This window comes from Octopus sinensis, linkage group LG1 (assembly GCF_006345805.1).
Source record: "Octopus sinensis linkage group LG1, ASM634580v1, whole genome shotgun sequence".
NCBI lineage: Eukaryota > Metazoa > Mollusca > Cephalopoda > Octopoda > Octopodidae > Octopus > Octopus sinensis.
The window spans coordinates 41400158-41427003 of record NC_042997.1 but is presented as its reverse complement, the minus strand read 5'-3'; the positions used below and the strand labels follow the sequence as shown (position 1 = coordinate 41427003).

The window sequence follows — 26846 nt, the reverse complement described above, 5'->3', positions numbered from 1 at the left end:
GGAATGATGATGATGATGATGATGCATCAAGAGCAATATAAAGAAAACTGTAGAAAACTGTGTAGTAAATAAACTGTCATCTAAATTACTCAAAAATGAAAATAACACTGTCATCTCATTTTAACAGACATATTTACCAAAATTACATAAAAATATCTTGAAATAATAAAGAGTAAATTTACTCAATAAAATCGCCATTGGCTTCAACCACAGCCTCCAAATGACTTCGGAATCTTCTGCAACTCTTCTCTACGGTCTCCTTGTATAAGTTGGCGAATGCTGCTATAATCCTTGCCTTCAGTTCATACTTGGTAATACAAGGATTTTTATTGGCTTCTCGCTCAACTGCGTCCCACACATAATAGCCAAGTGGATGGCAATCTGGGGAGCTAGGTGACCAGACTTTAGGAGTGATGTGGTCGCAAGAATTGTCTGGCAGCCTCATGAGGCTGCCAAACAATTGTATTACCAAGTATGAACTGAAGGCAAGGATTATGGCAGCATTCGCCAACTTAAACAAGGAGACCGTCCAAAAGAGTTGCAGGAGATTCCGAAGTCATCTGGAGGCCATGGTTGAAGCCAATGGCGATTTTATTGAATTTATTTACTCTTTAGTATTTCAAGATATTTTTATGTAATTTTGGTAAATATATCTGTGAAAGGTTTCTTTCAGAGTAATTTCCTCAGAGTAATATGTGACAAAGTGAAATGAAAGTGTTTTTGTTTTCATGACGGCCGTTGGGAATAAACTTGGGCAAAAGGGTTTGAGAAATGTTATAAGAAATTCTGGGAATCTTTTCTTCGCTGTAAATCCATAAATTTCTCGAAACATAGATCCGTCAATGCCAGACCACTTCATATCGCCCAAATGACCCAGCGATATACTTCGACTATCTTCTGATTCGGGGGGTTGCGGTAATCTCTGGGTTTTTTTTTTTTGGTCTTCTTTAATTGAAATTTTACAAACAGTTATTCTTTTCAAAATCGGAAATCTCCATAGCCGAAAACGTGGGATTCCATAAAAACAATTTTTTTTTATCTAAAGGGGCAGACGGGTCCCTTTATGTCTCTGCCATGTGTACGTTCAGTGAATTTATGGAATTTACCAAATGCCATCTCATTCTTTTTTTTTTCTTTTCTTTTTCTTTACTACCCACAGAGGGGACAAACATAAAGGGGGTCTTTTCCTTTTGAACGGCAGTTTTCAACACAGTTTCTAGTTAACTAAACACTCTAAAACTTCGTATACTGGTAGAATGTGTCAAAAGAAAACATTATTTGGATCTTTTCAGTTTGAATGGCAGTTTTTAACATAGTTTCTAGTTAACTAAAAAATGTTAAACTTCGTATACTGGTAGAATGTGTTTATAAAACATCTTTTTCTCTTGGCTTTATTGAGAAAATTCTATGGTTTGTAAGATATTTGATCTTTAATTTCTTCAATTTCTGCAATTTCAACCAATCACTGGCATCTGTTGAGTTAAAAAGCATTCTATGCCATATGAATATGTCCCTTGTTTAAGAAACACATTGGGTTTATTTACATTTGTGAAGAAAAAAAGATACCCTTCCCCCACCCCTAACCCTAACCCTAAAACAGATTGAAAGACAATAGATCGATACTAGGGTCATAATTATGGGTGACACCGCTAGAACAAACATAGATCCAAGTGTGGTTGAGAAGCTAACTTCCTGATCACGTGGTTTCAGGTTCAATTCCACTCACAGCATTTTGGACAAGTGTCTTCTGTTATAGGTCAGTGGTTGGCCAAAGCCTTGGGAGTGGATTTCGTTGATAGAAACTGAAAGAAGCTCATCATTTATACATACATATATACTTTTTTATAAAAGGTGTATACAGCTCATTGGAGCACTTCTATTTCCAGTCCGTTGTATATCTTGAGTGTTGTTGTCACTCAAGATATAACTTTATATTTTGTAATACATACATATATATATGTGTGTGTGTGTGTGAGGGTGAGTAGCCAGGTGTTGACAGCACACGATGGTTGTAAATGAACATCACCATCACACAAGTGATGTTGTGTCATTTCCAGTCTTCCATGAAAAACATGTCTGACCATGGAGAAATATTCCCTCATTTGGAAACATGTGACACTTGGCTACAGGAAGGACACCCAGCCATGGACACTAAATTATGGTGCACAGACACACACACACACATATACATACACATGTACGTACCAACACGCATGAACACACACACACAGTATACATGCACACAATAGCTTTATATACATCCACTTGCTTGCACACACAGTTACATCGCATAGCCTTATACACACACACATAAACCAAAAGCATGGACATACATACACTCATGCATAGATACTTATACACAGTAGTCTCATACACATGTGTGCTCACATACACGTGCCAAGTTCATTGTTGTCTCCCTTGTTATTCGTACTTAAAATCAGCTCTCATAGATGTCTCCCTTGGTTGCCAGAGCCACTGACACCTTCAGCAACCTCTTCCTCCTCCCATCATTTCAGCTTGTAGTGACACTCTGACATGGGTTTCTTCTCTTCTCTCTCTCTTCTTCTATTCTTTCTGTCAAAGAGTAGGCTCAAAATGTTAGACACTTCCAATTTTCTCTAAGCATAAAGTTGATACACTTCTGCTGTGGAGGTCAGGTCTTCTTGAGCACAGCAAGGCACCAGATATCTCAGTCCTTTGTCATCTCATCCACAAGGTTCACCGTTCGGAGGTTCTCCTTCAGAACTTCGTCCTCTGTTTTACTGGGTCTCCCTCTTACACAAGTTCCATCCACTTTGAATGTACGGCACTTTTTGTGGAGCTGTCAGCATCCATCCACATCACATGGCCAAACCAGCACTGTCTTCTCTCACAGACTGCATCCAATTCTTCTTCTGCCAAACTTCTCTCTCAATACACTAACAGTCTGTTGTATATATGTGTTTCTTTATTGGCCACACGAGGCTGAATACAGAAGGGACAAAATACAAAGTAGAGCTTTTCTTTTTGGAAGGAAGTAGAGAAGAAACCAAAAAAAAGAAGTGGGTCAAATTCCAATCAAAAGGGTTTGTGAAGAAAAAAAATATATACATATACGTGTGTGTGTGTGTGTATACAAGTAAAATAGAATTAAAATGTAATATATATATTGATATATATAACAAAATATATTTATAATAAAAATAATAATAATCATCGTTTAAGATCTGCTTTCCATGCTAGCATGGGTTGGACAATTTGACTGAGGACTGGCAAACCAGATGGCTGCACCAGACTCCAATCTTGATCTTGCAGAGTTTCTGCAGCTGGATGCCCTTCCTAACGCCAACCACTCTGAGAGTGTAGTGGGTGCGTTTACATGCCGCCAACACAGAACCTAGTTAGCTTGAGGCAACAGCCACGCTCAAATGGTGTTTGTTATGTGCCAATCCAGTGGCACTCGCAACGACCTCACTCAAATGTTTTTTCACATGCCACCAGCACAAGTGCCACTAAGACAACGCTGGTAACAATCACGCTCGAATGGTGCTTTTTATGTGCCACCGCCATGGAAACCAGTTAGCTGCTCTGGCAACGATCACTCATGGATGGTGCTCATAGTGCTCCACTAGCAGGGATGCCAGTCATCAAATCTGATTTCGATTTCACTTGCCTCAACAGGTCTTTGCAAGCAGAGTTTAGTGTCCAAAGAAGGAAAGGTACACATAAGTGGGCTGGTTACACCCCTGGCATAGGACGCAAAGTTATGGTCTCATTTGGCTTGCAAGGTCTTCTCAAGCACAGCATATTTCCAAAAGTCTCGGTCACCAGTCATTGCCTCGGTGATGCCTAATGTTCGAAGGTCATGCTTCACCACTTCGAACCAGGTCTTCCTGGGTCTACCTCTTCCACAGGTTCCCTTAAATGCTAGGGTGTGGCACTTTTTCACACTGCTGTCCTCATCCATTCTCGCCACATGACTATACCAGTACTGTCATCTCTCTTGCACCCCAATCTGATGCTTCTTAGGTCCAACTTTTCTCTCAAGGTAGTTACACTCTGTCGAGTATGCACACTGACATTACACATCCAGCGGATCATATTGGCTTTATTCCTTGTGAGCCTACGCAAATCGTGAGCAGTCATAGCCTATGTTTCACTGCCAAGTAGCATGGCTGTTGATACACATGCGTCATACAATCTACCTTTTACTCACCAGCAGAGGTAAGAGTTCTCTGAACTTTGCCCAGGCTATTCTTATTCTAGCAGCTACACTTTCAGTGCATTCCCACCTACAGCTACTGACATGGTCACCTAGGTAACGGAAGCTATCAATTACTAGTTTTTCTCCCTGGAATGTGGCAGAAGTTCTTCTCTGCACATTTTCAGTATTTATTGCTCCTGAGCATCTGCCACATACAAAAACTATCTTCCCACTTAGCCTTCTTTCGATATTGTTGCACCTCTTATGTGTCCATAGCTTACGCTGGGTACATCTTATAGAGTTTCTACCTACGCCATTTCTACAGATCGAGCAGGGCCATCTACCTGAAGGGATTTGTGGTTTGCCTGCCTGATGGGCCAGTGGCTTTCCCGGTCTTCATACTCTTAATTGCTTTATCTACCAAGGTACTGTCAACTCGGATAGCTGGTCGCTCTGTGAGGTCAACATTCAGCAGACCCTCTTTCTCCCATTCATTTTCTTTATTCAGCAACCTTTCATTGTGGCATCTACAAATCTCTCTCTTTGCGGCCTCATTTAGTGCAAGAGAACCATCATCCATGCGAACACATTTCTCTCCTACAACATCACGATTCTCTCTCACACACTGTCTTGCAACACGAAATACCTCAAGTCTTTGATCCTCACGGCGCAGAACATTGGCAAATTTTTCCTTATCTGCTTCCCTTCTGACTAAATAAACCTGCCACCTAGCTTCCCTTCTGGGAGTCTGATACACTTCCCTGCTACCACCGTTCTTCCAGTCTTTCCAAGCCTGTTTCTTTTCTCTAATAGCCCTGTCAACAACATTGTTCCACCACCATCTTATTAAAAATCGAATTGGGGAATCCGAGTGCATGCACTAGTATATATAGGGTGGTGGTGTTGGTGGAAGAGGAGGAAGTCTTGGCGAGGCGAGTGGTAATCGAAAAAGAGAGAGACACACAGTCAGAGTGAGAGCGAGACAAAGACAGAGAGAGAGGGTGGGTAGAGATGTTCAGAACACGAGGTAGAAAAATATTCTTTTGGGATTTGTGTGGCATAGTTAATTTAACGAGACAGCAAATGTTGATAAGAGTAAAATAGAATTGAAGAATCTGAGAGCCAGTCTAAGACAAAATTAGAGAAATAAAGTGACTGTGTGATAGACTTTCATAGATGAATGAATGAATATGTTGCGGTTAAGGAATTGCTTGAGCTAAGGTTATATTAAAGGCAAAAACAGGGAAGACGAAACTATTGAAACTATATTTACATGTCTACATGGTAATGAAATAGGTAGAATAATGAAAAGAACTAACAAGGGGTTTATGATTTGTGCAGAAATAGAAGAGTAAGTGACGAGGTTGAAAAGACAAAACTTCTTATCTGAGCATCTTCTGAGATTCATATTTTTTCGCTGAGGTATTGAAATAATATATTAATATATTACACATATTAACACATATTAACATGTATTAAACAGGAACATAAGAATGCAAATATCTTTGCAGGTGGGTTTGGAATTCAAGCTGAATCTAACAGAATTATGAAAGAAAGAAAGAGTGAACTGACACCTGGAGAAGTAGTGTCAACTAAAGCTGGTAAACTCAAATGCAAGGCTATCCTTCATGTTGTTGGACCCGTTTGGAATGATGGACAAACTGAGGAAATTTTTCACCTTTCAAGAGCTGTTCGAAATTGTTTGGCAGGTCTTGAAGAAATGTCTTATACATCAATTGCAATTCCTGCCATCAGTACAGGTAAGAATTTACCATTTTGTTTCTGTTCAAATTAATTGGCACAGAAAGAGTAATTACACTATTTAGTGTATAGCAAGGCAACTATCCTGTCCCTCTCTCATGCTCTAACCTCTCCTCTGGCATCCATCCACTTCCCTTGGTTTCACTCTCCGTCTCAACTAAAAGTCTTTGTCTTGCAAGTAACTTGGCAACCCCACTTTTTACGTGGCACCAGCTCCTGTGACGGTGTCCCAGAAAAAGCACCCAGTGCATTCTCTAAAGTGGTTGGCATTCTGGAAAGGAAGGGAATCCAGCCATAGAAACTATACCAAAAGAGAAAATTGGTACTTGGACAGCTCTCCGGCCTTGCCAGCATCAAAAACAGAGGTGAAATGATGACAATGATGATATTATATATATATATATATTATTGTAGAAGATGTGGTTGGTTATGGTTAAAAGGTTGATGTTCCACATGATTTCTGGTTCAGTTCCCTGGCAAGGTATTTTGGGCAAGTCATTCATTATAGACCTGGGTTTGGCCCAAACCTTCCAGTGGATTTGGTGGACGGGAATTGAAAAGAGGCCTGTTGTGGCACAGCTGACATTCTAGAAGAACAGTATTTGTTGTTGTTGTGTGAGTGTGTGGCAGTCCTAGCACCTAAGCAGACGAGTCTTGTCTGCCAACAATATATGAGTGCTTTTATGCACCAGACATCCATATGAGACATCCTCTCATGGTAAATAACGCAGTATTTGGTGCTCAAACACAACATCCACATTTAGTTGGATATAAAAATTGCCTGTTGGTATTACTATTGCTTCTGTTGCTGTTAATTACCTTTTTCATAGACTTGCTGGCTATTTGCAAAATCAGTGCCTTAACAGATACTGAAATTCTATATATGGTCAAAAGATTTGGCTGTTATGTCACAACTAGATGTCTCCTACTGAAGAATCCAGGCAAGATGAAATAATGTCATCTAGCAGTAATAGTGATTATAGCAGATGGTTCTCGTCTCTTAAAAATATAAATATGAGTAATTTTATGCACCCAAGGCCCTGTGGGAGGTCCTTTTGAGGCAAATAATGGAGTACTCTCTGTTCTAACATGACCTCTACATTAAGTTGGAAGTAAAGTTTGCATATGTATATATTATGGCGGTTTTCGGTTTTAAACCTTAAGCTTTCTCTTAGGTTCTATTATTTATTTTGGCTTTTCTCTGAGTAAGGGAGAATATAATGATTCAACGTCACTTATACTCAAGTGTTATCATTATACCTAAAACCCTAATGCTTGCAGGTGATGAAAAATCCTATCGGTGCCAAACTTTAGACCTTGGATGCATCCACGTTGTTGTGTGATCTCCTTTGTGCATAAAGTGAGTGCCTGCGATGTAAAGTCCATGTTTATTGCAAAGCTCCAGCAGCATGAGACCATTGCTATTCATTTTCCCTACTCCAAAATGCTCTAGAGAGTTCCATGTTTGCCGGTCTGTTCCAACCCTGGCTTTGAAATCTCCCAATAGAATGACTCAGAATTGAGGATTTTCCTAAGTATGGCTCTCAGCTGGGTATAAAAATAGCTTTATCTTCATTGCAACTAGTCAAAGCGAGTGCTTAGGCACTTACTAGAGTAGCAAACCACCCACCTTTCAGGTGCAATCTTACAGTCATTAGACGTTCGTTTATAGGAACAGGAAGCACTCCAACTTCTTCAGGATATCAGATCGAACTGATATACCGATGATTAAATAAGGTGCAAAATGATAAATAAAATGTATATATTTGGTAGAATGACGACACATGTTTCGTGGTTATATTTAAGAAATGATTATAGTAAAAATAGTATTAGTAGTAAAATCATTTCAATATAAATATAGCCACTCATCAGGTTAAAAATAACTACAATAATAAAATAATTAATTAATATATATACGTAAAGAATCTTTTAAAATAGAAATATATTCTTTAAAATATCTATCTATCTATCTATCTATCTATCTGTATATATATATATATATGTATGTTGGGTGGGAATCTGGTATCTTCACTGGGGTACATGGTAGCCATAGTATTGGCACCCGAAACAATGAGGGGACTAGGCCACTGGAATTCTGTGATGCATGTAACCTTTTAATCTGCAACTCTAACTTCAGGAAGCCAGACAGCCACCTTACAACCTATCAATGAGGAAACTCTGTAAGCCAGATTGATTTCATCCTCACCAGACAGCGGGACGCATGGTTGCTCTTCAATACAAAGACCCTCCCGGGTGAAGAATGTACTCCCTAGCATATTAGTGACTTTAGGCTTGAGGCCAGAAGGATACCTAGAAGCAGACCAATCCAGAAAAAAAGAATATGGAAGCTAAAGAAGCCTTCACATGGTCAAAGATTTAGGGACATTCTCAGCAAGAAATTTGATGACAGGGAGGAGGAGTTACAGATGTCGGACATAGAAGGTAGCTGGAAATTCCTATGGGACAGCTTACTGAGTGCCACAGACCAAGTCTGTGGATGGTGCAAAGTCTCTTCCAGGCCCAGAATTACATGGTGGTGGAATAGAACAGTAGACAAAGCCATTAGAGCAAAGAAACAGGCCTAGAAAGCCTTGAAGGATGGTGGTAGCAAGGAACAGTAACATGTAGCCAGAAAGGAGGCTGGGTGGCAGGTATACATAGCCAAGAGTGAAGCAGAAAAGAAGAAGTTTGCCAATGTCCAGAGACATGAGGACCAAAGAACTGAGGTATTTCGGATTGCAAGACAGTGTGTGAGAGAAAATTGTGATGCCACAGGAGAGAAATGTGTTCGAATGGATGATGGTGCACTTGCTTTTAGTGATTCTGAAAAGAAAGAGGCTTGGAAAAGCCATTATGAAAGACTGCCGAATGTGGAGAATGAATCGGAGGAGAAGAGACTTCCAAATGTTGACCCAGAAGAGGGACCAACTATCCAAATCGACAGCTCCCTAGTAGTTAAAGCAATTAAGGATATGAAGCTAGGAAAAACCCCTGGGCCATCAGGAATCACTGCTGAGATGCTTAAAGCATCTGGTGGTGTGGGGTATGGCTTAGTCACCTGCATTGTAAACCAGGTAGTACATAACGGAGCTATACCCAATGACTAGCGTAGCAGCACCATATAGTCAACTGCTACAAGAGTAAAGGTGACGCTCTAGATAGAAATAACTACAGGGATATTAAACTGTTGGATCAGGTGATGAAGGTCACAGAGAGGGTCATAACCCATCTCATTAGGGAGAGAATTTGCTTAGATGAGATGCAGTTCGGTTTTGTGCCGGGTAGAAGCACCACTGATGCTATATTCCTGGTCCGACAACTGCAGGAGAAGTACCTAGCTAAAGATAAACCCCTCTACATAGCTTTTGTGGACTTGGAGAAAGCCTTTGACAGGTTCCCCTGATCCCTTATCTGGTGGTCTATGTGGAAACTGGAGATTGACAAATGGCTAATAAGGGCTGTACAGGCCCTATACAGAGAGGCTGTCAGCAAGGTTAGGATTGGCAACGAATATAGTGAAGAATTCCGGGTAGAAGTAGGTGTACACCAAGGCTCAGCCCTCAGTCCCCTTTTATTCATCATAGTCCTCCAGGCAACAACAGAGGAATTCAAAACAGGTTGTCCCTGGGAGCTCCTCTATGCTGATGACCTGGCTCTCATATCAGAATCACTACCAAAACTAGAAAAGAAATTTTGGGTGTGGAAACAAGGGTTAGAATCAAAGGGCCTTAGAGTAAATGTAGCAAAGACCAAAGTTATAGTAAGCAGAAAAGCGAACTCAGCACACACCCCATCGGGCAAGTGGCCCCGCTCAATCTGTAGGAAAAGTGTATGTAGAAACTCCATAAGATGCACCCAATGTAAGCTATGGACGCATAAGAGGTGCAGCAACATCAAAGGGAAATTAACTGATAAGATAGTTTTCATGTGTGGCAGATGCACAGGGACAATAGACACCACAAATACTCAGAAAACAGATTCCATCACACTCCAGGGGGAGAAACTAGAAGTAGTTGATAGTTTCCGCTACCTAGGTGACCAAGTTAGTAGTGGAGGTGGATGCTAAGAGAGTGTCACCACTAGAATACGAATAGCCTGGGCAAGGTTCAGAAAGCTCCTACCCCTACTGGCGACAAAGGGTCTCTCACTCAGAGTGAAAGGTAGATTGTATGATGCATGTGTGCGAACTGCCATGCTTCACGGTAGTGAAACATGGGTCGTGACTGCAGAGGACATGCGTAGACTTGAAAGAAATGAAGCTAGCATGATCCGCTGGATGTGTAATGTCAGTGTTAATACACGACAGAGTGTAAGCACCCTGAGAGAACTGCTAGACATAAGAAGCATCAGATGTGGTGTGCAAGAGCGACGCTTGCGATGGTATGGTCATGTACTGCGGATGGATGAGGAGAGATGTGTGAAGAAGTGCCGCTCCCAAACAGTTGAAGGAATCAGGGGGAGAGGTAGACCCAGGAAGACATGGGATGAGGTAGTCAAGCATGACCTCAGAGCGTTGGGCTTCACTGAGGCAATGGCGAAGGACCGAGATCTCAGGAGATGTGCTGTGACTGCAAAGACCCGGGATGCTTCCGGCACCAGTTCCAATAGCCCCTGGCCATTGAAAGTACCATGGGTCCCAGACCATCTCGCTGTGCTTGAGGAGACCTGTTGAGTCAAGTGCATGTACATGAACATCGAAACAAATATCAATGGAAATAGTAGTTGTGATACCTGTGCCGGTGGCACATAAAAAGCACCATCCGAATGTGGCCGTTACCAGCGCCGCCTCGACTGGCTTCTGTGCCGGTGGCACATAAAAAGCACCATCCGAACGTGGCCGATGCCAGCGCTGCCTTGGCTGGCTTCCGTGCCGGTGGCACATTAAAAGCTCCAACCGATCGTGGCCGATGCCAGACCCCCCGCTGGCACCTGTGCAGGTGGCATGTAAAGAGCACCCACTACACTCGCAGAGTGATTGGCGTTAGGAAGGGCATCCAGCTGTAGAAACACTGCCAGATCAGACTGGAGCCTGGTGCAGCCCCTGGCTTCCCAGACCCCAGTCGAACCGTCCAACCCATGCTAGTGCGGAAAGCGGACGTTAAACGATGATGATGATATATATATATAAATAAATAAATATATATATATATATAAATATATATATATGTATAAATATATATATATTTGTATAAATATATATATATGTATAAATATATATATATATGTATAAATATATATATATGTATAAATATATATATATGTATAAATATATATATATATATATGTATAAATATATATATATATGTATAAATATAAAATATATATATGTATAAATATATATATATATGTATAAATATCATCATCATCATCATCATCGTTTAACGTCCACTTTCCATGCTAGCATGGGTTGGACGGTTCAACTGGGGTCTGGCAAGCTCGAAGGCTGCACCAGGCCAGTCAGATCTGGCAGTGTTTCTACAGCTGGATGCTCTTCCTAACGCCAACCACTCCGAGAGTGTAGTGGGTGATTTTATGTGCCACCGACACAGGTGCCAGGCGAGGCTGGCAGACGGCCACGCTCGGATGGTGTTTTTTACGTGCCAGACGAGGCTGGCGAACGGCCACGCTCGGATGGTGTTTGTTACGTGCCCTCAGCACGGAGGCCAGTCGATGCGGTACTGGCTACGGTCACGCTCGGATTGTTTTCTTATGTGCCACCGGCACTGGTACCACACGGATACAAATTCCATTGATGTTCATCTATTTTGATTTGGTTTGATTTGATTTGATTGATTTTCACTTGCCTCAACAGGTCTTCACAAGTGTCACAAGAAGGAAGGTATGCACAGGTGGACTGACTACGTGCCAGGTAGGGGCCATGGGTTATGGCTTCACATATGTATAAATATATATATATGTATAAATATATATATATGTATATAAATACATATATTGGGCCGAAAGTAACCAGAGATATACAGCCTAAAGAAAGCACCCGAAATCTCTCCAATCTGAACTTCCACAAAGCAGATTGGAAATCGATCCAAAAAGAGATCCTCAGAGAGGACTGGCCGGAATGTCTCTCCACACCAGACATTGAATGAAACTAGAATGTTGTTTCATGTCTTCTGTGCAAGCCGTATGCCAGAAATATGTCCCAGAGCACAAGGCCAAAACAAATAGGAGCAAGATTCCAAGAGACAGGAAGATCCTCATGAGATGACAGACGAAGGTTGAAAATCGTCTCAACCAACATCCCAAAAGTAGCGAAACGTCTCGCCTAAAAACAACACTGATGGAGATCGAAAAAAGGCTACAACAATCCTATGTGAAGGAGAAAGCAGACAAAGAAGCCTGGGTTATAAAAAACATTAAATCAAACCCAAAGCCCTTCTTTCATTACGCGAAAGAAACAGTCTCAGTGCACTACAAGATAGGACCCCTCCTCCAAAAGGATGGCTCCCTCACAGACAGTCCAACTATGATCAGTGAGATGCTGAATGACCAGTTCAAAAGTGTCTTTACCACCCCGCTGGAACACAGACAAGTGAACGAACCAGTGGACTTCTTTGCCGCCTCACCTATAAATAGCGAGGCGGTTACAATAGAATGTATTGACATTAGCGAAAAAGATGTCCTACTAGCCATAGATGAAGTGGACACAAACTCAGCTGCTGGTCCAGACGGTTTCCCAGCCATCCTCCTCAAAGTGTGTAAGCATGCCCTGGCAAAACCCCTCAAGATTCTCTTCCAGAGCTTTCTTACAAATGGCAAACTGCCAAGCAAGCTGAAGGAGGGAATAATATGCCCAATACATAAAAGGGGAAGTAGAACAGATGCCAAAAACTATAGGCCTATCTCTCTGACTTCACACATCAGCAAAGTCATGGAAAGGATAATCAGAGGGAAACTATTCACATTCCTTGAAAAATAACTTGCTAAGTGATACCCAACATGGTTTGCGACCAGGTAGGAGCTGCCTGACCCAGCTCTTACAACATTATGATGAGGTGTTGAGGCAGTTACTAACAGATCAAATGGGGACATAATATACCTTGATTTTGCAAAAGCTTTTGCCAAGGTGGATCATGGTATGATATGCCACAAACTGTGTGACTTCGGCATAGCTGGAAAACTTGGAGAGTGGTTACATGACTTCCTGAAAGATAGGAGTCAGGCAGTAGTGGCTAATGGAGCCACCTCTATGAACACACAAATAGTGAGCGGTTTTCCACAGGGCACTGTCTTGGGACCACTGCATTTTATAGTGGCCCTCTCAGTTATGCCCTCAAATGCCCGGATAGCCACTCTGGCAATCAGACCTTAAGCTTCAGACACTGGGATAAAAGGAAAACAACCAATTAATCCAGTTATATATGGTCCTTAAAAGAAAAAGGTGTCAGTTAGAAGATCCACTGGAAGATCTTGGCCAAATGTAAGCCTTACACTAATGGCAGTGGAAAGTGCAGTCTTTGCGATATGGAAAGATGGCTCGTTTGGAAAAGTTCTTTAGACCCTACTACATGTCTAAATTCAAGAACTGAACTTTTTGGGTCATGTCCAAATATAGCGAAACATTTGTTATGTTTTTGCCCCCCGTCCCCCCAGAGCACAGATAGATCCTGCTTTTTATATTATGTCCACATGCAAGCGTTTCATGTCTTCCCATTTCTTATATTTTATTCCTTTATATATTTTTTCTGTATATTATTTTTCACTCTTTATATTGGAATATGTGTGTGTATGCATGTTTTATATGTATTTATGTTTACATATGTATATATATATATATATATATATATATATGTGTGTGTGTGTGTGTGTGTGTGTGTGTGTGTGTGTGTGTTTGTATGTATATGTACACGCATGTGTCAGTATGTATATGGGAACAATGTGCACCTATTTGTTGGAACTTTGAGGCCCAAATATTCTCAAGATGCACTGGTCCCACTCCTGAACTATCATCATCATCATATGGTCGATATTTTGATGACTGTATTGGTGCACTCTACCACGAATACCTAGACGCCTTCCTCTCTTTTGTCAAATCTTCCCATCCTGCCCCCCACTTCTCCTGCACTATTTCCACGGTCAGCATTCATCACACCACTCTCAGCACCTCCAATATAAACATAGACTCACACTCATACCTCAACTTCTCCTCCTCCCACCCTAAACACACCAAGCTCTCCATCCCCTATTCTCAATTCCTTCATCTACACAGGCTCTGCAGTGACGACCATGAGTTTGAGACTGAGTCTCAACTCATGGCTTGCCACTTCTTCCTACGTAGATATCCGCTCACCACTATCCACACTGCCCTTGCCAGACCACGTTTGGTGGACTGTGCGTCTAGTCTCTCCCCCGCCGTCTCCTGTTTACCCTCACCTTCCACCCCACCACTCTATCCAACACACCATTCTACGAGCCTTCTGGCGACTCCAGTCTGACCCCTACCCATTGCACATCTTCCTTAATGGACCTCTCCCCTCCTTCAAAAGAACCCACAACCTACGTGACTTCTTGGTCCACAGCCCTAACCCAACCCGGCCTATTCTCCGGCTCCTTCCCACACGGCTGCACTTGCCCTTACCTCTCTAACATCCCCGCCCCACAGGCATCCATCATCAACCCTAATATATCACTGACTCCTTCACCTGCACTTTTAGCAACATCATCTACTGCATCTCCTGCTCTCTTTGTCCTTCTCTGTACATCAGTCAAATGGGAAGCCGCTTGGCTGACCAGTTCACGGAACACCTCCGAGACATCAGACTTGGCAACGACACCCCAGTCTCATGCCATTTCTGCTCTACCAGTCATTCTTTACAGCACCTGTCTGTGTTCAGAATGTCGTTGCACAGGGGCCATCCAGGCTTCCGTTTTCCTGTGAACAGGGATTAACCTTCTCTCTTCGCTCCTTTGCACCACATGGGCTCAACTCTCTTTCCCTCTTCATGAAACCCTCCTCTCTTCCTCTCATATCTATTTCCTCCCACGCACCTCTCCTCTTGCTCTGACACCTACTTCCTCTCTTCTCTCCAACCCACCTTCTCCCTTCGCTGTAACCCCCACCCCTACACAATCCAACCCCACCCTCCCTGTTCATCCAATCCCATCCCACTCCCACATACCCCCTAACACCACATCATACCACCCTGCACACACTAGCACTAACCACTTCCCAGAACCCACAGCATCATCCATACATCTACACATGCACACACATGTGTCAAGGTCACCAACCCTCATCCACATGCACATACACATTCTCACACATATGAGCACATTCGTTTTGGGATCACAACTACTTTATTATTTCCCATTCTTCCTAGCTTTCCTGTGTGACTCCTCTGTCTAGCATTTGCCATGATAGATCGCTAGTCAACATTTTTTATTTTCTCTTCCTGTTTATTTCTGTGTTTCTTTCTGCGCGTAGGCTCAAAACGTTAAAGACTTTCTCACTTCCGGAGTGTTAAACTAATACATCTGCTTGTTGTTTACAGATCTGTCTTCATCTTTTATTTTTTGTAAATTCTGACTATATATATATGTAACGGATTTAGTTTGGTTGATATTGAAATTGTCAGAGTCAGCAGTTGCGACGATGATTATTTGTTGTTATGACAGCATACTGTAGGATGTGAAAGATAGACACTGCATGAAGTTTAGAGGAAATGTTTATTTACTGTTACGTTAAAATAACTTGCCTCGACGGGCATGTTGTGATAGATCCAAAGGCATGTGAAGTAAAGTTTGTCTATGTGTCCTCTTCATTGTTTAGTAGTAGTAATTACAGAGAGATAGAATGACATTGTAAGGGACAGAATTAGAGCTAGAGAGAATTGTAGGGTGTTGTCTCACAGTTGCTTTCTCCCTCTGACCAACGTTGGTCAGCCAGACCACGTTGAATCGTCACCAACCGTGACTAACTCCGTTAAGTCGTCATGACTGTGATGAACTCACTTTTGCTTGGGGTATGCTTGCTTTATAAAGATCCAGAAGGATAGATATATCATTGAGAACAACAGATTCAGTTGGTGGTCTTGTTATCTCTATTCTAGCTTTTGCTGAAGTAGAAGAGGTTAGAAAGGGTCAAGCGGTGAAGACATTATTTCGGCCTAGCTAAAGGCATCAGAAAAATGTAAAACTGCTGTCAGAGAAACACCATTGTTCCATCGTGGGAAGAGTTCTGTAATAGTGTTAATTTAAATTTGGCTATGGTGGATCAAATCTACTTCATGCATGCAAGATTCACTACATATATATACACACACACACGTGTTCGTGTGTGTGTGCACAACTGTATGTATATATATATATATATATATGTGTGTGTGCATATGCAGATTCTGAGAAAAAGTTTTACTTTCCCTATGCTTATTAGAGTAATTTTCCTTTCTTCAACAGTTTTTTTCATAGCATTTTTGTTTTGTCTTAATAACTGATGAGATGCCAGAGCAGATTTAAGCCCTGACATACAGAACTCTGAGTTTTATTATGACAACCAACTAATTGTCACATATTATATATATATATATATATATATATATATATATATATATATATATATATGGGTGGGTGGGTGTGTGTGTGACTGTGTTAGTACCTGTTTGTCTTTTAATCACATGATATTTGTAAACAAGGATCACCATCATACAAGCAGTGTCATCCATTTGCAGTCTACAATGAAAACATGTCTGGCCATGGGGCAATATTAGCTTCCTTGGTGTGGGGGTGGGTGATAGGAATGTCACCTAGACATAGAAAATTTGCCTCAACCAATTCCACCTGAAACATGGAAAAGGAAACATTAAAACGATTATTATTATTATTATTATTATTGTTATTATTATTATTATCATTATTATTATTATTATTTAACTGAACAAACAAGAAAGAAAAGAAATGTGTTCAACAAGAGAGAAACAAAGTTCTTATTAAATACCATTATATATTAATGGGGGCTAAAGACCCCCACCCCACCCCACCTCGGTCATGAATGGCCATGGTATTGCACCTAGAAATTTGCCCCCTGTCTATTAAAGAATCTTCTAAATGATGGAATTGTATTGTTTCTTGGCATTGCAGCTGATAAATTACTGAAATTATATCACAGGTTAATTATATATATTTTGAGTAAGAACAATTGTTGGATTAAATATGTTGTATACTTTATTTATTACAGGTACTTTTGGTATACCCATAGAAGAAGGAACTGAATGTATAGTAACAACTATAAAGATTTATCTTGATGCTTACTCAAATTCTAAAATAAAACATATTTGTTTGATTGATGAACAGAAGGATGTAATCAGAGCTTTTAGGCATCATCTAGAAACGGTGTTTGGAATCAGTAAAAGCAGAGGTAGGACTTGTTATTTGTTTGATATTTTAGTGAAAACTTAAATGATTTATTTCAGGTGTTAATTAAGATTTTTCCTCCTTCAGTCAACTTTTATCTGATTCCTATAATTGGTTTATGGGCACAGCCATGGATTTGTGGTTAAAAAGATTCATTTCTAACCATGGTGATTCCTAATGTAAGGGAACTCAAGAAAATATCTTCTAATATGGCCCTGAGCTGACCAAAGTCTTGTCAACTGGTTTAGAAGATAGAAACTGATACAAGAGCCCCTCATATATGTATTGTGTTTGTGTGTGTGTGTTTGTACTCTTGTCTTCACATCACGTGATGGCTGTAAACAAGCATCTCCAGCATACAAGTGAGGTTGTTTGTTTCCTGTCTTCTGTGGAAACCTCGTGTGGCCAGGGGGAAATATTACCTTGCTTGGAAACAGGTGAGAGTCAGCATCAGGAAGAGCATCCAGCTATAGAAAGTCTGCCTCAATAAACTAATCTGACCCATGCAAGCAGGGAACAATGGATGTGAAATCAAGGATGATGATGATGTTTAATTTATGGCTGTTGATAAAATATTCTTGTCTCATTCTGTGATTCCCTAACAAAGGATAATTATAATTATTTATCTGATACATTGTAAACATGACTTTTGTTCATATTCTAATTAATATGAAGGTATAAAGTGTCCCCACCCCCACAAAAAAAACAGACATTGGAGAGTTAGCAAATTGTTGGATCAGGTGATGAAAGTCATGGAGAGGGTCATAGCCCAAATAGTTAGGGAGAGAGTAAGTTTAGACGAGATGCAGTTTAGGTTTGTGCCAGGGAGTAGCACCACTGACGTTATATTTCTGGTAAGACAGCTGCGGGAAATAAACCTCTGTACCTAGCCAAAGATAAACCTCTGTACTTGGCCTTCATTGACATAAAGAAAGCTTTTGACAGAGTCCCCCAATCCCTTATCTGGAGGTCACTGCAGAAACTAGGGATAAATGAGTAGTTGGTGAGAGCTGTTCAAGCCATGTACAGGGATGCTGTCAGCAAGTTAAAGGTTGGCAACAAGTATAGTGAAAAATTCCAGGTAGAAGTAGAGGTTCACCTCAGCCCCCTCTTATTCATCATAGTCCTCCAGGCAGTAACTGAGGAAATCAAGATAGGCTGTCCCTGGGAGCTCCTCTAAGCTGATGACTTTCCTCTATTAGCTGATTGACTACCAGAACTAAAGAAGTTTCAGGCATTGAAGCAAGGTCTAGAATCGAAGGGCCTTAGAGTTGATCTTGAAAAAACAAAGTTTTAGCAAGTAGGAAGGTTGACAAATCACGAATCCCTTCAGGTAAATGGCCCTGCTTGATCTGCAGAAAAGGTGTAGGTAGAAACTCCATAAGATGAACCCAGTGCAAGCTATGGACACATAAAAGGTGCAGCAATATCAAAGGAAGGTTAACCAGGAAGATAGTTGTTGTGTGTAGGTACAATAAGCACTAGAAATGTACAGAAAATAAACTCCATCAAATGCCTGTGAGGGAGACCTAGAAGTAGTTGACAGCTTCTGCTATCTAGGTGAACAAATTAGTAGTGGAAGTGGAAGCTCCAAGTGCATAGCTGTAAGAATAAGATTAGGTTGGGCAAAGTTCAGAGAGCTTTTACCTTTGTTGATAATGATGGGCCTCTCCCTCAGAGTGAAAGGTAGACTGTATGATACCTGTGTGCAAACAGCCATGCTATACGGCAGTGAAACATGGGCTGTGGCTGCAGAGGACATGTAAATGCTTGAAAGAAATAAAGGCACTCTGCTTCACTGGATGTGCAATGTCAGTGTGCATGTATGGCAGAGTGTAAGCATCTGGAAAGAAAAATGGTGCACAAGAGGCATCAGATGTGGTGTGCAAGAGAGAAGACTGCACTTTGGAGGGGACATGTGGAAGAGATAGACCCAAGATAGACAAGGGACGAGGTAGTGAAGCATGATCCTCGAACATTGAGCTTCATGGAGGCTATGACTATTGACTGAGACCTTTGGCAATATTCTGTGCTTAAGAAGACCCATCAAGCCAAGTGAAATTGTAGTTGTGGCTTATGCCAGTGTTACACAAAAAGTACCTTACAAACTTTGATCCACACAGAGATGATAAGTTGCTGAGACCTCTGGCAATTTACCATGCTTGAGAAGACTCATCAAACCAAATGAAATCGTAGACGATGCTGGTGTCACATAAAAAGCACCCATTTCACTCTTGGAGTGGTTGGCATATGGAAAGGCATCCAGCTGTAGAATCTGTGTCAAATCTGACTGGAACCTGGTGCAGCTCTCCAGCCTATCACTTTCAGTCAAGCCATCCAACCCATGCCAGCATGGAAAGTGGATGTTAAATGACGATGATTATGATGATTTACATTTTTCTACTTATCATTCTTTAAAGAGAAATTTCTTGAAATAACTGTTTTATTTTCTTATGTCCAATAATGTCGAACCAAGAGTTATAGCGTTGGCTGACTCTAAAGTATTTACGAGAGGCCATTTAGCTCTGGAAGCCTTCTTCAACTGAATAACCAAGTTTCTTTCCTTGAACAGGTTACCCTGTTAGAAATTACTGCTCACATGACCATCAGCCTGAGTCATGTGATGTGGTAAGCAGGTAAATTGTGTGAAGCAGACAACACTGCCATATGAGTGATATATACATGAAACAAAAATTACAAGAAAGGTTTTAAAATGCACCATATATATATACATATTTATATATATATATACATATATATATATATTGATTAACCCTGGCTGTAAACACGATTCTCAGAGGATGAAAAATTTCAGATAAGAGATTTTAAGCTTTCAACTTGCTCCTCGTTTCATTGTATTTTTGCGAGTATTATCATCATAGACCCTTATTATTTTCTCCCTATTCTGTCTTTCCGTCTTACTGTCGATGTCTTTTCGTCTTAAACCCTAGGTCATGCACTTCCGTAATTTGCAACATAGTCTTTAAGCAAAAACGTTTCATAAGAGGTGGAAGATCACATTTTACTAATCAGTTTCACTGTTTTCAGACTTTGAAAGTTTCAAGTATGTTCTTCAATGTATTTTTAGTCCATTTGGTAGAAGAAATAGATGGAAATAACGTTATATAGCCTTGTCGCTATATAAAAGGTGTGTGGAGGGGGGGGTGACTACAAGTTAGCATGTATTCTCTTGCTAAATCCTATTTTCAGAAAGGAATATCATTACTGTTTATATGGAATAAAGTAGTTCTTTTAAGAGAGAGAGAAAAATGTTTAATTGTTTATTTTCAGGAACCACATCATTCAACGCTTCCCTTCTTGGTCCACAACAGAAAGCAGCCCCTATGACACCCAGAACTAATGTGGCATCCGGAGAAAATGCTGACATCAAAATACAACTATTGATTGATTCAATTTCTAATGCATCTGTGAGTAAATAGATTCATGTAACTTATTTATATTTAATTGTTATTTCATTTCCAAATAAGGAATCATTACAGTTAATTAAAACATTTTCTCAATCAAACTCAAACATTTTATTTCCTTCACATTTTATTTCCTTTAACAACCTCAAACTTGCTACAGCCATTCTGTAGAGCCTTTCTTAACAACAATATCAACTGCAACAATGTATCTCTCTTCTCTCCATGGAATGTTCCTTAGTTGTTTACCATTAAATTCCTTTGTAGGTTGATGTCATCATTAACAGCACCAATGAACATCTCTGTCTTGACATTGGTGTTATCTCCAAATATATTCTCCTTGCTGCTGGTCCAGAGATACAAGTTGAATGTAACCAGAAATATCCTCAAGGTATTTCTACATTTAAAATAGCCATCACTAAAGGATATAACCTCAACTGTAAGAATGTATTTCACCTGGTATTACCTCCCTGGGATGAAAATTCATCTGATTCAGTAAGTATCAATCATATTATATCGATTTATTGAAAGAGTTGTTGTACAACCCTAGGTTATCATTGATCCAGCATCCCTGTGGCATGAACGGAATTGTCCATAAAACTATGCACAATCCACAGATGTGTTTTTCCAGTCATACAACACTTCCGTCTGCTTCAAGAGAGTAGCATGTATTTTGATGTCCACTGATGTACAGTATGGGCTACAGTGTGACAGTCTGGTGTTGTGGTATTCTGTACAATTTCCAAAGCATGGATTCTGGTTGTTTGAAATTGATGTAGACTCTATTGTAGATATTCCCTGAACATTTTGACTCAACCATAGTCTCTTGTGTGCAGTGTAGAATCTTTTGTGCCTGTGGCGCCCTGCCTTGTGGGTGGTTTTGTTGCTTCTTGCAGTATGTTCTCACCCAGATTTCCCTCTTGTAAATAATAATTAATCTCTCCTCTTCCCTATTATTTTTTTTGTTAATTACAAAATTCCACCTGAATTACACTGTGCAACCACCAAATCTTGGAACATTTCTCTTTCCATTCACGGCATCCATATCTTCACTCAGACCAGACTTCCTGCTATCACATGATCTGTGTTGATCCTTCTGTCAAATGATGTGTTAATCCAATGACCACATGATCTGTTAATCCAATAATCACTAGAAGTTGTTTAATACTATTCAAATCTGTAAAACATTTCTGTTTAGAACAACAAATTTTGTGTGGAATTTGTTAATCAAAGAATATATTAATTACAACTTAACAATTCCTTCCTCTAATAAAATATTCATTATCAATTACTAAACAATTATTTTTTTTAGATTCTGGCAAACTTGACTCAAATAATAACCATTTGTCTGAAAAATACTGAGGGAATGGGAGTGAAAAGTATTGCATTTCCTATATTAGGAGCTGGAACATTGAAGTACCCCATTGAAAATCTACCCAGAACTATGTATGAAGCCGTGAAAAACTACTCAAACCAAAATTCAAGACGTTTACTTCATGGTTTATCCTCAAGACAGAGAAATAGCAAAGGTTGGTTGATGTATTTATTGTTTGTTGTTTTATGTTGATATTCTTGGAATTTACCAAAAACCAATATTCCGCAATAAAGAAAAGAAAATAGAAATGACCCTCATAATAATTTACTGCCCTTGTTCCATACTTTCATGGGTGCAACATTTTGACTGGCTCCAATGAGCCAGAAGGGTTTATTAAACCCCAGTGTCTGCTTTGGCATGGTTTCTATGGCTGGATGCCATTCCTAATGCCAACCACTTCACAGCATGTCCTGGGTACCTTTCTTCATGCTACCTTTAAGGCTGTTCATTATATCTTGTGCTTTATCCTTTCATTATACTATTTCCCATCACCAAATTCTTGCTTCTGAAATATTCCATTGTAACATTTGAAGCTAAGAATGTTTTGCTTGTTGGTTGTTATTGGATTCAAAACCAACTCAACAAGAATTGGTAACACTGAAGGTCTTCTTTGCAGTTTGACTGTTCTTATTTAACCCCGAGTCAGTTCTGATTCAGCAGATTTGAAATCAGTGCTGTCTGTCTTCCTTTCACTCTTTTCCTCCTCCCCTTCCTCCTCCTCTTCCAAGCTGCCACAATCAAGACACATTTCACAATTCCACACCAATAATCTCTGTCCGCCTCCTCCCCCTTTACTCTGCTTCTTGTTCTGTGTCTTTTCCAAGAACATCAATGTAACTGAGTGGAACTCAACCCCCTGTTGGAGTGTAGATATCTCCAAAATATAAAATCTGATATGGTCAAGTGTTCAACAAAGTAACAGGGGTCAGCAAACCCTACTCTGTGTTTGAGCATCAATAGCAGAGATGGGTGGAATATCAGCTTCATCATCATCACCATCATCATTGTTTAATGTCTCATTTCCATGCTGGCATGGGTTGGAAGGTTCCACTGAGGACTGGCAAACCAGAAGTCTGCACCAGGCTCCAACCTGATCTGGCAAGGTTTCTGAAGCTGGATGCCCTTCCTAATACCAGCCACTCCGAGATTGTAGTGGATGCTTTTTATGTACCACTGGCATGGGGGCCAGTCATGTGGCACTGGCAACAACCAAGCTCAAATGGTGCTTTTTACATGCCACCAGCATGGGAACAATCAGGCAACACTGGCAACAACCTCACTCGAATGGTGCTTTTTACATGCCACCAGCACAGCTGCCAATCAGGCAGCATTGGCATCCTCTATAACAATGATTTCACTTGACTCAACAGGTCTCCTCAAGTGCAGTTTATTGGCCAATGATTGATGGGTACTCTTAAATGGGCTGGTTATGTTACACTGGCATAGGTCATGGTTATCGTCTCACTTGGCTTGCCAGGTCTTCTCAAGTACAGCATATCTCCAAAGGTTTCTGTTGCTTGTCATCACCTCTGTGAGGCCCAACATTTTATGATCATGCTTCACCACCTCATCCCATGTCTTCCTGGGTCTACCTCTTCTACAAGTACCCTCCACTGCTAGGGTGTGACACTTTTTCACACAGCTATCCTCATCCATTTGCACCACATGACCATACCAGTGCAGTCGTCTCTCTTGCACACCACATCTGATGATTCTTATGTCCAACTTTTTTCTCAGGGTTCTTAAACTCTGTTGTGTATCCACACTGACATTACACATCCAGTGGAGCATACTGGTTTCATTCCTTGTGACCTTATGCATGTCTTCAACTGTCACAGCCTATGTTTCACTGCCATGTAGCATGGCTGTTCTCACACATGTGTCATACAGTCTACCTTTCACTTGGAGTGAGAGGCCCTTTGTTACCAGCAGAGGTAGGAGCTCTCTGCACTTTGCCTGGGGTATTCTCATTCAAGAAGTTCTGCTCTCAATGCTGGCTTGGTCACCTTGGTAACAGAAGCTATGAACTACTTCTAGTTTCTCCACCTGGCATGTGATGGAATCTGTTTCCTGCACATTTCCAGTGTTTATCGCCCCTCTGCATTTGGCACACACAAAAACTATCTTCCCAGTTAGCCTTCTTTGATATTGCTGCACCTCTTGTGTGTCCATAGCTTGCACTGGGTACATCTTATGGAATTTCTACCGATGCCTTTTCTACAGATCAAGCAGAACATCTACCTGAATGGATTTGTGATTTGTCTGTCTTCCTACTTATTAAGACGTTAGTTTTTGCGAAATTCTCTCTAAGACCCTTTGATTCTAGACACTACTTCCACACCTGAAACTTCTTTAGTTCTGATAGTAACTCAGCTATAAGAGCAAGATCATCAGCATCAAGGATCTCCCAGGGGCATCCTATCTTGAATTCCTCTGTTATTGTCTGGAGGACTATGATGAATAAAATGGAGTTAGGGACTTGGTCCTTGGTGGATCCCTACTCAGAATTCTTCACTATACTTGTTGACAACCCTCACCTTACTGACAGTATCCCTGCACATGGCTTGTACAGCCTTCACTAACCATTCATCTATCCCCAGTTTCCGCATTGACCACCAGATAAGTGATCAGGGGACCCTGTCAAAGGCTTTCTCCATGTCAACGAAAGTCAGGTACAGAGGTTTATTTTTGGCTAGGTATTTCTCCAGCAGCAGTCTTACCAGAAATATAGCATCAGTGGTGCTTTTCCCTGGCACAAACCCAAACTGTATCTTGTCTAAACTAACTCTCTCCCTAATTAGTTGGGCTACAACCCTCTATGTGACTTTCATTACCTGATCCAACAACGTGATACCTCTCTAATTATTTCTATCTAAAGTGTCACCTTTATCTTTGTAGCAGTTGATTATTATGCTGCTACACCAGTCATCGGGTATGACTCCTTCATGTATCACCTGCTTGACTATATGGGTGACTAGGCTATAGCCGACACTGCCAGATGTTTTAAGCATCTCTGCAGTGTTTCCTGATGGGTCTGGGCTTTCCCTGTCTTCATACCCTTAATTGCTTTATCTACCAAGGTACTGTAAATTTAGATAGTTGGTCTCTCTGTTGGCAGACTCTCATTCTCCCATTCATTCTCTTCATTTGACAACCTTTCATAGTGGTATCTCCAAGTCTCTCTCTTTGCAGCATCATTAAATGCAATTGAGCCATTACCCATGCAGACACATTTCTTTTCCATAAATAATGTGATTTTTTCCATTGCATGAACTGAAAGTCGGAGGGGGATGGGAAAAAATAGTACCTGCATCAACTTGCTATAAAAGCAGGTAGTAATTTTACCTTTGAATTATTCTTAATTCAAATTTTGAAGAGTGTAGTTCAATTTTAACAGTCATTTTTTCAAAGCTACAATGGAAGTTACAAAGGAGCATATTCGGCATAAAGACAATGGAAAGTGTGAGGAATATTAATACAGTATATGAGGATTGGACAATAAGTATAAGCCAGTGTCAATGGTGGTTCCACAAATTCTGTGTTGGAAACTACAGCCTAGAAGACAACCCTCATTCTGGAAGATCTGTAGAGCTCTATGAGGATGTCCTGCAAAGCCTGGTGGAACAAAATCCCATCATACTGTTAAGGAACTAACAGAGAAGCTTGTATTTGGTCATTCAACCATTCATCGACACCTGCATGCCACCAGACAAAGTCAGCAAACAGCAAATGGTGTCAATGATTTCCTCACTAACTTTCTGAGTCTAATCATGCACTGAGAGTGAAGGTGTGCTCTTCTTTGCTGTCACATCTCATGAATGAATCTTTTTTGGACTGAATAGCGACTGGTGACAAGAAATGGGTTCTCTATAAGAATGTCAAGTACTGAAGTGTGTAGGGAAAGGAGAAAGACCGATACACCAGGAGAAAGAAGGTCTTCATCCATATAAGGTGTTGTTATCAGTTTGGTGAGATATGAAAGGTTAAGTCCACTTTGAACTTTTAAACCCAAACCAAACAATAACAAAGGAGATCTACAGTGAGCAGCTTGAGCAGTTTAAGTCAGCACTAGAAGAACAACGACCATCTTTGGTTTGAAGACGAAAGGTGTTCTTCCATCAGGATAATGTTTGGCCACATACAGCAAGAATGACATTCCAAAGGCTGGAGCAGTTTGAATGGGAAACGATGCCCCACCCACCATATTCATCAGACATTGCTCCATCTGATTATATCATTCATTCTGCAGTCTTCAAAAATGATTTGGATGTAAAAAATATGAATTCTACAGACGAGGTCAGAATAGCAATGAAAAAACAGGGTTTGTGCATAGAAGCTGTGATACAACGGAAGTAAACTTTAGAAGACATTGTTTTAAACAGTATGAAAGCAATACGTGAGAGATAATACATGTGTGTGTGTGTGTGTGTGTATATATATATAGGGAGAGAGAGAGAGAGAGAGAGGGGCAGAGAGAAAAATAATAGAGAGAGATTCATGGTAACAAATAGAGAGAAAGACATTTGTAGTTGAGTTCTCGTTGCAAATTATATTTTCATATTATTATTTATGGATGACCATTCATTGGGATGCAGATTTTGAATATCAAATTCGTTTTTTCTTGAGGATACATCGTTTCAGGGACTTTCAGGGCTAACCACACATACAGAACCATATACACTCATATCTATATAATAGATGTACAAGATGTGTGTGTACAGACTAATGTAAATGTCTTGTC

At 40.6% G+C, this 26846-nt stretch overlaps 1 protein-coding gene across 1 annotated transcript in view; it reads left to right on the top strand.

Annotated features, from left to right (window-relative positions):
• The first annotated feature begins 413 nt into the window (after positions 1-413).
• LOC115208901 (protein mono-ADP-ribosyltransferase PARP14-like) overlaps positions 414-26846 on the top strand; it is a 58746-nt gene continuing 32313 nt past the window's right edge. The window contains exons 1-5 of the mRNA XM_036503040.1: positions 414-485; positions 5667-5943; positions 17133-17312; positions 20600-20736; positions 20998-21225. Coding sequence (XP_036358933.1) covers positions 414-485; positions 5667-5943; positions 17133-17312; positions 20600-20736; positions 20998-21225 — 894 coding nt within the window. The remainder of the gene's footprint in view (positions 486-5666; positions 5944-17132; positions 17313-20599; positions 20737-20997; positions 21226-26846) is intronic.